The following is an 11,806-nucleotide window of genomic DNA, read 5'->3' as shown; positions in this document are numbered from 1 at the left end:
TGAGTTAGAGTTATCTTTGACTCATAATAACTGGAATGACTAGTAGACTAATACATGATTATTAGTGGACGTTACATAAGTACTGCAAATTATTTTTGCCGCATCCATTTAATGCTTTTTGTTTGTTTCCTGTTATGTTTTTATCATCTAACTCAGGGGTGGGCACTCCTGGTCCTCGAGGGCCGGTGTCCTGCAACTCTTAGATGTCTCCCTGGTCCAACACACCTGAATCCAACAGCTGAATCTCCTCCTAAGTGCAGTCAAGTTCTCCAGAGTCCTGTTAACGACCTCATTATTTGACTCAGGTGTGTTGAAGTAGAGATGCATCTAAAAGTTGCAGGACACCGGCCCTCGAGGACCAGGAGTGCCCACCCCTGATCTAACTCCTTATGTTGCTGCTAACATCGCTCTGCTTGAAGCTTCATAGCCTGTACACTGACTTGGCCAGATGTTTGACCCTGGATGCTCCTCCCGAGGCAGCCACCAGAGAAGGAGGGACCGGGGTTCGAACCTGCAATGTCTCTTTATAAAAATGTTGTCTTTAAATCAAACACACACACACACACACACACACACACACACACACACACACACACACACACACACACACACACACACACACACACACACACACACACAAAACAACCAAAAAAGAAAATAATAAAATGCATTTCCGGAGCTCCACATATTACTGATGTAATCCCAGTTGGCTGTAGCAGCGCTCACTAGTCAGTGGGAGATCAGTTCTTCAGGCAAGCTGTTGGTGAACATGATGGGGAATATCAAAATAAACGCGCTTTCGATCTCAGCTTGAAGTGATTTTAGCGCCTTTCCGAGAAGCTCACCTGCGTCCAAAGACGCCATGCGGGCAGCCTCTTCAGAGTAAGGGTGGACAGCAGACTGACCGCCGGCCAAAACAACGGAGCGTGCTTTTATTTTGACGTGTGTTGGCGGAAACTATGCGCGTTCACATCCCGACTTGATCCGTTTGGAGCGATGAGTTGTAATGGATGTTGATAACGCCGTTTGAAAGTACAGCGTGGGGACCGCGGTGAAACGATGAGGCAGTCGGTAACATCGCGGTTACCGGCGTAACGAGGCGGCTCGGCTCGCTTTATGCGGTGAACATTTACCGGCGAGGGTTCCAGCCGGCTGGCCGGTGTTCTGGTGTTCCTCCCAGCGGCGGGAGCGGAGCAGTTGTTCAGCTTGGAGCCGCTGAACAAAGAGCTTTTCTTCCCCGGACCATTGTTACCGTGCAGGGCGCCCGAAACTGATTCCGAACCGGTTTCGGACGGTTAAAGTAAGCCAACTGTTAGCTTCGGTCCTACAGGCGCGTGCTGCTGAAATGACTTTAGCCTGGTGTACTTTTAACCAACACACGATAGGAAGGCTACATGTTTGTTGCCCAACACTGACTTCTGCTCCCAACTAACTGGATTAATGTCGCCCTCACGTCAGTTTAGATTTACTTTGTGCGATTTAGAGTAAGAAACTTCCGACGCGCTCGGTGGAGAACGAGCATGGCTGTAAACAAACTGCTCTCACCAGGGGGAACCTAAACTTACCCAGGAGAGGAAATGTTCCCTGATAATATACGCTTCTATTTATTCAATTTTAAGGCTTCCTTATTGTTGAATGCCAAACAGCAGCCGCTGGTCACCACAGCCTGCTGCTTCGTAATAATGGAGCGCGTTTCTCTTTTTCAAAGTAGATGGAAAGTGGACTTAAAGCTGCTTGAATACTGTAGTGTCAAATGTTTCAATCCTTGAGTTTATTATTACTATGTTTTGTCTGAAGGATCTTGTGGACTGATTAAAAGTGGGTCAGACAAACTGACAGGTCTTCAGAAAACCTTGAGAAGTGTTATTCTGTAAAGGCAGATGACCGTTCAGACCGATCCTGGTTCTGGTTCTGCTGGAGGTTTTATTCATATTAAGTGGAGTTGTTGTTCCTTTCCATAGTCGCCAAATGATTGCTCAGTTTAGGTGTTGCTGCAGAGTTAGTGTCTGGATTTAATCTGCTGAGATTAAATCCATCTTTACCAAATGGCATTTAAACTGAATTTGGCTACATTATGTTAGAAGTGGGATGTATGTTCTGGCCTGTATGCAGGCTTGAATGTATGTTGAGGGATTTGAATCTGTTTGCATGCTTGTGTTGTATTAAATTTGACATTTCTGTAAATTAATTGGTTCTGTTTGTTTTTATGAAGAGATTTCCTGTGAATTTGTCGCTTTGTAAATAAGCAAAAGTGAATTGATCAAGAAAGTACTGAGACAATATGGCTGCTTAAAAGCAGAATACAGTTGGTAAGGCATGGATGATTACTTTTTGATGAATCTGTTTATCTCATAAATAAAAAATTTATATTTAAAATAAAAATTGTTGTCAGCTATGAGAGTAACTTTGTGTTCTTTGAAATAATATTGACGTTGATATAAGTAAAGAAGTATGGATTGTCAGATATTTCAAGGTTGATAAATGTCTATCTATCTAATCTGAAATTTACAGTATTGATGTAGAATATTATCTGCTTACCTTTATTTAAAAAATAGACTATTGTCACTGTGAACTATTCCTACTTCTATGAAAATAATATACTGAGGTAAAAAAAAAATACAGATTAAGACCTTGCTGAATTTTACATAGGTTTTAAATGCTTATTGAGCAAAATATAATTTTTTTTTTCATATTTTATATTTTCTGTAACAAGTATGACAAACTGGCATTAGCTGCTTGGGTACAGCCTACAGTTATCTGCTGAACACACATGCTTGTTAGCATTAGGATTGAAAACTGCAATACCTTAATAAGAGTGCCGGGTGCTTCTTTAATTTCCACACCATGACTGCCTCGGTTTTCTACTTAGAAGGAGGGGAAGGGCATTGGGTCCTGATGACATACTCCTGGAGATTATGATTTGGTTGTTTCAACAAAATCTTGAAGACTGAGAAGATGCCTGAGAAATGGAGGGAAGGTGTTGTGGCGTCTGTTATTAAGAAGTATAGAATTGTGACAGGTATGGAGGAAAAACCCATTTGAGTTTTTCATACAACTCAAGGTATGAATTTGTTTTTTTTATACAACTCCAGGTATGAGCTGTATGAAAAATAGCTCACACTTGTGAAGCTGTGGAACAGATTAGTGGAAGCCAGACTTGGGTCAGAAGTGAGCAGCAGAACGGTTTCATGCCAGAATTACAGATGCAAGTTTTTTACTTGAAAGATGCTGATGGAGTGTACAGAAAAGGCCAGCGAGAGCTGCACTGTGTATTTCTAGATTTAGAGAAAACTAAATCTAGTTTGACAAGGTGCAAGACTCTGTGGATTATGATGTTTGCAGATAACATTTTGATTTGGAGTTAAAGCGGGGAACAGGTAGAGGAAAAGATGGAGGTGGAGTTATGAACTGGAAAAGAGAGAAAAGATGATTCCTCTTTACTCTTCACTCGGGTCCGGTTTGGACACGTTCAGGGGAGAGACAGTCTGAGTGAAGGTAAAGGATGCAGAAGACAGGACTAAATGGAGACATATGATTGGCTGTGGTGACCTCTGAAGAGAAAAACTGAAAGAGAAGAGGAAGGAGAAACCTTTTACTGTATCTAGATACCAATACCTAGATACATCTGTCTGCTTTTGGAACCTGTGCCTCTGTAGATATGGTGGTGGAGATGTTTCATGTAACTTCCCTTCCAGTCCTCCCAGCTGATTTCTGGTTTTAAGCTGGACCTTTCTCAATGTTGCTTCTTGCTTATTATCTAAAGATGCTCAGGTGTGTCTGAAGGGCAACATTTAAAAAGGACTGAGATCCTGGTTCATCAGCTACCGGACACACTGACTGTGCTGCATTTCTATATTTGAACACTCTTTCAGATTCAGGCAGTTGTACGTTGCTGTTGTGTTGACAGGTTTGGGGCGGCCTGTGCTCCAGTCATGACCTCTGGGAATGGGAGCACTGACAGCAGCCAGCACAATGGAGACAGCAAAACAGCTCAGCAGGCCATAGACAAGTCCCACATCCTGACGCACCTGATTGAAGGCTTCGTTATCCAGGAAGGTGCCGAGCCTTTCCCTGTGAGTACCTGGTCATGCATTGGTCTGTTGGGGAATGTCAGCAGTAACAGAGATTTGGGAACCTCTTCTGACATACAGCTTCACACCTAAAGTCATTTCTGACTTGCAGTAATGCAGGCTGGCTTGATTAGGGGCAGGTCTTTATTTCCAAATGCCATTGGTGGTAATCCTTCAGGGAATTTTTCTTGTTTTGATGCCTCAGAATGCATTAATCTTCTTTAGATATGCAAAGCTCTTTTTGTTTCAACAATCTAATGCTATTAGCACCATCTTAAGCTGAGCTCATACCAGCAGTTCACTATACGTGGCATTTTTATCAATCAGCTGAATCAATACATTTCTTTTCTGTAGGTGGAGCGTCCATCTTTTTCTATAGAGAGCCTCCGGAGACGGGCAGCAGATTCAAAGATGGATGGCCTATCTTCCAAGGGTAAACATTTTTCCTTGTTTTTGTTTTTAGATCAATAGTAAAGTTCATTTTCCATCCATCCATACACCCATACATACATACATACATACATACATAGCCAACAAATCCTTATTCTAAGAAAAATGTACATCAGGGAGATGTGCCGGGAACTGTGAGTTCTTATCCTTGAACTGCAGTTTTGTTCTCCTGTAGTGCTGCACAATATAAGTAACACAGTGAATTGGAATAGAGTTGTTGAAAAGTGTGTTTCCTTGCCTTTCTCCTTGTTTTTCCTCCTCTCAAGAAGAGTCTTTCAGTTCTACAGAAGGAAAACTGGGGAGTCATCCAACAGTGACTTTGTGTTTTGTGTGTCCTCTCAGAGCTAAAGGCCCAGCAGGAGCCCATGTTGACCTGTGAACTTTGCGGTAAGGTGGACTTTGCCTACATCTTCAAAAGATCCAAGAGGTTCTGCTCCACAGTGTGTGCTAAACGGTGAGTCCGATTTATTTTTCATTCTGAGGTTGTTGTTTTTTGTTTTTTTTTGCTCTGATTCGGATCTATCCACAATTATCCAAATAAAATCTCAATTTTATTGGGGAGTTCTGGCAAACATTGAGTCATAAACATACAACAGTTGGACCTTATTTGGATGATGGAATATTTGGACCCTACTAGTCATACTATTACTAGAAAAAACGTTCTATGGTAATAACATTGAAATAATATGAGAAAAAGTGATATTATTAGAATAAAGGCTTACTATTAGGAGAATGTACTAGTAATTTTATGAGAACTCCGCAACATGAACATTTTACAGGTAAGGAAATAATCTTTCAGCACATCAGCATCAAATTATTTTCAGAACATTGAAATGATTAAGAAAGCAAACGTGTCTATTTTTGAAGAAAGAACCACACGAACTAAACAGGTTACATCAGATCTGGATAACGGCATCAAAGCTTTTTTCTCATTAAAATTACCTTTTCCCCTCGTAATTTCAAGACGTTCTTTTGCATCTTTGACTATATTCTTGTAATTAAACAAAAATATTTTGTAGCCTGGCCCTAAGACTCCATTTAACAACTCACATAAAAGGTGACTGCAATGAAAGCTACTTTTTAAAGCTATTTTCTGTCATTTCTAATTTCTTGTTTCCTTTCAGAAAATAAAGCTATGAAAAAATTAACATGAGAAATTGGATATGGTGTGAAAAAACCAGAGATTTTATTTTCACGCCCTAATTTATCCCCTTGCAAATGTCTTTCCTTTTTGCTTTTTTTCTCACTTAAGCTTTCGATCATCAATCAAAACTCAGATCACCTAGATCATGTGCACCCCAGTCTAATCCTGCAACTTTTAGATGCATTCCTGCTCCAACACTCATTCAGGTAGTCAAAGAACTGAAGTCCTTCATCTACAGTATGCAGCAGCTCTGCATACTTAATGAGCCGTTCATTTAAATCAGGCGGGTTGGAGAAGAACTGCATCTACAGTTGCTCTCCTAGGCTGGACTTGACCCCTGACCTAAATATGTATAAGAAGTGGCTTTTAAATACTGATTTCATTCATAAAGGGAAAGAAAGCCATCCTACGCTTTATAGTTCAACTTTTAGTTAGCTTTTTGGCCACTCTTCTCTGCATTAGAGCGTTGATGAGCATGAAGGGCTTCTCAATGGTCACACCAGGGCTTCTCCACTTTGATTTGTCTAGACTTTCACTTGGCCACTTCAAAACCTTCATTGTGTTTTGTGCTGTTCAGCCATTCAGAGTTAGACTTGGTGTTCCAGATCGCACCAGAATTCTTGGTTCCATCAATCATAGTAAGTTGTTTGGGTCCTTAAGCAGCGCTCTCTAGTTGAGCGGACAGAAGCCTAGGAGATATAAATTAGGCCTGACTTTTCTTCTTTTTTTTTCATTAAAAGCTAGGCCAGTATGAATAATAGATTTAATCTGGAATGTAGCCCTAGGAAGATTCCTTTATAGTTCAACTTTACGTAGTTTTTCATTTCAAGAGTGACCTTTTTTTTTTTCACATGACGCTGCTCTGTGAACCTGGAGACAAATAAAGGAAGAGCTCCCTCTTTATAACAAACAGGAAAATTCCTTCTTTTTCAAGAGGCAAAACCATTTTAATCAACAGAATCATGTTTAGGCTGACCTTCACAGTGACTGTGTTGAATAACTATGAAAGTGGCAAAGCATCAAGGGGAAAAAAAAATAATCTCCCATTATGAAGTTATTGTGTCTTTTTCCATCTATTTTAAATAAGTCAAGACGTGGAGTTTCCTAACGAATAACCAAATTAATGGAAAAGGTGGCATTTACACTACTTCTTTTCAATATTCTAAAATATTCCTGTAGCTACAATGTGGGATGCACAAAGAGAATGGGTCTCTTCCCGAACCGCAGAACCAGCCTAGAGAACCTGAAGAGACGAACGTTGAATGGGAATTACAAGAACAGCAGCTTGGACTCTAAAAAGAAGGTGAGGCAGCTGGAGACATTTTATTTGACATATTTTTGTGTGGAAGATTTCTGCTCTTTTATAATTGACGTGATGAATCCAACTTTGACAGTATGAAGAGGAACCGGTGTGCAAAACAAAGCACAGAACTCCTGACATCATTATTTTCAGGATTTATAATAAACGAGGCTTAAGATTTTTGGGGTATTTTACGTATTTTTAAAAACTTTCATATAAGACATGAAAAAAGGAAGCTCCTCTGCCTCCTACTTGTGGTCTTACTACTATTTGCAGAAATACAGGACTGGGAAGCAGCCAATGAGAGACGGGGGGAGGGTCTTAACGCTGTCTGTCTGTCTGTACACGCTGCTCAACGTACTAATGACGGAGAAACAACTCACCTTTCCAGGAAAACTGTTTATCCGCTACTAGAGCCAATAAAACTAAAAAAAAAAACAACTGTTTATCTGCTGCTATCTGCTGTTGGCCTTGCTAACTAGCCTTAGCATTCACAGCAGGCTCTGGCATGGCAAAGAAGCTACTGTTTAGCTTCGGACAAACTGTCTTCTCTGAAGCTGACCTCAGGTTTTGATTCATGGTTCAAATGTTGGAATGAGTTGATTTCCTCGTTTCTGTCAGATTGCGCCCTCTGCTGGTCACGCTGTTCACCCTGCTCACGGAGAGTCCAGTCAGTGTTCAGACCTGTCCGGCTATAAAAGAGTCCCGTCACCCCCCCTGTCTACGGCCCCTCGGGTTCCTGCGGTGCAGACCCCCGACCTCCCGCCGCATCCCCACAGCGATCCGGGTCAGTGGAACATCCAGGATGTCTATGGGTTCATATCCTCCCTGCCAGGTGGGTGCGGCACGCTGATCCTTGGACATGATGATAGTTTTTGCTCCAGTTAGAAGAATTACTGTGCAACAATTGATTTCGGTGATATTTTTTATTAAGCTCAAACTTGTGCGCACAAATGTGAATTTATTGAAGATTTTCTTGACTGTACGCAGGGTCAGAATTATATATACAGGTTCAAATATACAGGGTGGGCTTGGGGGGGGGGTATTTAGTCAGCATATAATTGTGCAAGTTCTCAGAGAGGCCTGTAATTGACATTGTAGGTAGACCTCAACTATGAGAGACAAAATGAGAAAACATAAGTAGAAAATCACATTGTCTGAATTTTTAAGAATTTATTTGCAAATTATGGTGGAATAAGTATTTGGTCAGTAACAAACAAACAAGATTTCTGTAACTTCTTCTTTAAGAGGCTCCTCTATCCTCCACCTGTAGTAATGGCACCTGTTTGAACTTATCAGTATAAAAGATAAATGTCCACAATCTCAAGTTGTTTGTGTTGCATCGTTGACTTTACAGCAAACCCTCATACCAACGATCCATGTAGCTACAGTAGACAGGAAAAACTCCCCTTTAACAGGAAGAAACCTCCAGCAGAATCAGAACTGGGCTCAGTGCAAGCGGCCAGCTGCCACAACCGGCCGGAGGTTTGAGAAGACGGAGCAGAATGCACAACAAGAAACAGATCAACTGGTTTTGAAGTCGTTTTCTTTGTTAATGTAAAGTAGAAAGTCATTAGCAGGAGAGGGAGAATGTTTAGCTCCTGACAGCATTATCTCAGCTCCTGCTTTCCTTCAGGAAGATCCTCTATGGAAAGAAAAACAGAAAGCTAACAGTTAAAATAACACTCTACAATATTGCAAATTGTAGAGTAGTAGAACAAGAAAGTTCCAGGGCGATGGAAAAGTTGTCCTCTAGTAACTTAAGCCAATGGCAGCATGTCCAATGGGCCACTGTAGATAGAAAAAAGGAGTAAATTTCAGCAAAAAAACGGAGAAATATTAGGATCTCAGGAATTTTCTACAAAACAAGGACATTTCTGAGCTTGGAAAAAAAACTACAATTTTTAGTTCAATCTCTGAAATCTTCTAGAAAAAAAATTAGAAATTTCTGAGTTTCAAAAGTAGAAAATGTTCAACTTTTTTTCTTGAAAAAAGATTGAAATTAATTGTAAAATTTCAGAGGTTTTTGGCAGAAATCAACAAATCGACTTCCTCCTCCCCATCTACAATGGCCCTAATAAGCCTTTGTATTTCACAGCTGAACAAACAGGTGAATGAAAAGCGCTGCACCGTACCCTGACATGAAGGTTGTCATTGTTGTTGGTCGCAGGCTGTCTGGAGATTGCAGAGGAGTTCCGCTCTCAGGAGATTGACGGGCAGGCTCTGCTTCTGCTGAAGGAGGACCACCTCATGGGAACCATGAACATCAAACTGGGCCCAGCTCTGAAAATCTTTGCTCAGATTAGCATGCTCAAAGACTCGTAGCTCGTCTCTGTTACTGACCGGACACAGCAGGCCTGCTCAGGATCTTCAGATATCCATCATGACCTCAAAGACTCTCTCAGTGTTTCCTCGTCTCACCTCTTACATGTTCACACTACTTCAGGGACTAAAGGTATTGTCTGCTGGAGACAGATGCCGGTTTCAAGAATCCACATAGATTTGGTGACCATCCAGCAGGTTCACCCCTTGCTTCAGGTCAGCAGCAGTCTGATGTCTTCACTAAAGACACTTGCTTGATCAGGAGATCGGGACTTTCTCTGTGCTGTGTGTGCAAATGTACTAGCATGACTGATGGCTTAACCTGCACAAGTCACTTCGCTGTTAAAAAGCAGAAAACTACTAAAGTAATGCTGCCTTCCACCGTGGGCTGATTACAGCCTGCTGGTTCTAACCACCAGTTAGAACCAGCAGGTGGCGGTTGGAAAGTCCCGTCAACCAGCTGTCAGTCTGGTCCCCATGTCCCAGTCTGTGGACATGGTGGAGGAGAAAGAGGGTGGGGCTTTTTCTCCCGGCTGTCTTGAGGTAATGTGTTTGCATCGGTTTGATAATCATTGCTCTGTCCTGCTGTGTCCTCAGACAATGTTGGACATTTCAGGAACAAAGTTTCTTCAGTCACAGTCTGTGTTTTCTCACTGCTTTGTTAAAGTAGCAGTATGTAACTTTAAAAGAAAATGTTTTTTTTGTTTGTTTTTTACATATTTGTTGAAGCTGTCAGTTTGCCGTGACAGTATGGTATGAGGCAACCTGTGAAAATTTGTTTTAACTCCTCTGCCTTTTCCCAGTGCTGTCTAGGAACAACCAATCAGAGCTAGGTCTCTCCCCACTTTGCTCTGTGCTAAGATGCAGCTTCTCCCCGTCAGCAGAGCCTGCTCAGTCCAGTTAGCATGACTTCCAATGACGGTGGATAAACGGTTTTCCTGTAATAGTAAGTTGTTTCTCCACCGTTAACATGTTGAACAGCATTGATTGACAGCACTAAGACCCTCCTCCTGGCTCTGATTGGTTGCTTTTAACTGGGAGTGGTGCATTTCTGCAAAGGCAACAGTAGCACAGGGAAGAGATGAAGATCTATCTTTTCACAGATTATCTCTCTCATATTATACTGTATTTGAACAAATCGGTAAAAAAAAAAAATGTAATTAAAGTTACATACTGCAGCTTTAAATCTAACAGTCCTGAATCAGAACTACGGGGTTTATAACTCAGATGGATGTTTATGCTGAAGCAATTTAAATCTAAACTTCACAATTAATAAAAACTGGCTGTAGAGAAGGAAAGGAGTAGATGTCCCAGGTTATAAACCGTCAGGATGGAATACAAGTGTTTTTGACATTGACCCATTGTGGTGACGTTGGGAAATCTATCCACCTTTTGGCTATGGTGAGAGTGAGAGGTGGGGTCGACCCTGGACAGGTTACCAGTCCATTCCAGGGCAACATGCAGGACCAGCTAAGCTCCCAGTTCTGTTTCTGGACTGTGGGAGAAAACCTTCTTACTGCAAGGCACAAGCTCTACCAGCCCACATCTGGAAATGTTCAGGTTCATTCTGGATTCGCTCACAATCAGACGATGATGCATCCGACAGCTGTTTTCTGCTGCACTCTTAGAAACTGATCCACAGCTCAGAATGACACTGATAAACACTGTGACACACAAGCTGTGATTATTTGTTGTATTGATTCTTTACTTCTCTGCATAATGACAGGAGGGTTACCAAAATTCTTCAATAGGACTAAAAAACTGAAGATTTAATGTGAAAATCCTTAAGGTCTGCTTTGCATCTGGTGTTTAGTCGATGAATGGATGAGTGGTCTGGCTGTAAAAGCTCCGTTCACTTCCTCTGGTGCTGCTCTGAATCAATCTGACTCGGAGCAAACAGATTTTTTTTTTTTCTTTCCCCCAGGCAATTATATGAAAGTCTATGCACACAAATGTGACTGCAATAAGTGCCTGTGGGAGTGGAGAGATAAAGCTGCCAAAATCATGGGTGGGAATTAGAGAATACACAAAAGAAGAAGGAGGGAAAAAAAAGACTGCCTGTTCCGTCATCAAGCCTTTACCAAAGTCACGTGGAACTGAAGCCAGAGATGCTCTGCTGACATACCGCTGGATGCGAATGGTGACGCTCTCCTCTAGAGTAGACTATGTTTCAGTCCTTGGACATGTTCTCTGGCCTTACACACAGAACACACTTTAATAAAGTCAATAGATCTGTTCTTTGTGCCTGACTTACTGTTTTTATTTTAATGGTGGTGAATATTTGGAGTTTGATTATCTACAGGAACTCTGGATACTTATCTTAGTACACCTGAAATAAGACTAAATTAGCCTGAGGCAACTTTTCAGCAAGATATAGGAGCCCATCTTAAATTAATAATTACTTGAGTACTAGTTCCACTGGCAGATTTCCCCCCCCCCATGCCAAAAAATAACTTGGATTTTTGCAGCTGAATCTATAAGAAATACCAACAGTTTGACAGAAAGTAACACTGTTTCTAG

At 41.4% G+C, this 11,806-nt stretch overlaps 1 protein-coding gene across 2 annotated transcripts; it reads left to right on the top strand.

Annotated features, from left to right (window-relative positions):
* The first annotated feature begins 941 nt into the window (after positions 1–941).
* LOC102219498 (polyhomeotic-like protein 2) lies at positions 942–11,523 on the top strand. 2 transcript variants are annotated; one of them, XM_023341272.1, is made up of 7 exons: positions 943–1,300; positions 3,908–4,073; positions 4,425–4,503; positions 4,863–4,974; positions 6,844–6,967; positions 7,586–7,799; positions 9,135–11,523. In XM_023341272.1, the coding sequence occupies exons 2-7, from the start codon at positions 3,933–3,935 to the stop codon at positions 9,287–9,289; spliced, it is 825 nt and encodes a 274-aa protein (XP_023197040.1). In that variant the 5' UTR covers positions 943–1,300; positions 3,908–3,932; the 3' UTR covers positions 9,290–11,523. The 2 variants fall into 2 exon arrangements, with proteins under 2 accessions (XP_023197047.1, XP_023197040.1); XM_023341279.1 differs by having other exon boundaries at positions 942–4,073.
* The last annotated feature ends 283 nt before the right edge of the window (positions 11,524–11,806 follow it).

The sequence above is a fragment of the Xiphophorus maculatus genome, chromosome 1 (assembly GCF_002775205.1).
Source record: "Xiphophorus maculatus strain JP 163 A chromosome 1, X_maculatus-5.0-male, whole genome shotgun sequence".
NCBI lineage: Eukaryota > Metazoa > Chordata > Actinopteri > Cyprinodontiformes > Poeciliidae > Xiphophorus > Xiphophorus maculatus.
This window is presented reverse-complemented; position numbering and strand designations above follow the sequence as displayed.

Excerpts from the sequence above, each read along its gene's own strand:
- LOC102219498 (XM_023341279.1), top strand. The coding sequence starts at position 3,933 with ATGACCTCTGGGAATGGGAGCACTGACAGCAGCCAGCACAATGGAGAC. Across the intron at positions 4,504-4,862 it reads GGATGGCCTATCTTCCAAGG|AGCTAAAGGCCCAGCAGGAG; the intron begins GTAAACATTTTT and ends GTGTCCTCTCAG. Across the intron at positions 6,968-7,585 it reads GCTTGGACTCTAAAAAGAAG|ATTGCGCCCTCTGCTGGTCA; the intron begins GTGAGGCAGCTG and ends CGTTTCTGTCAG.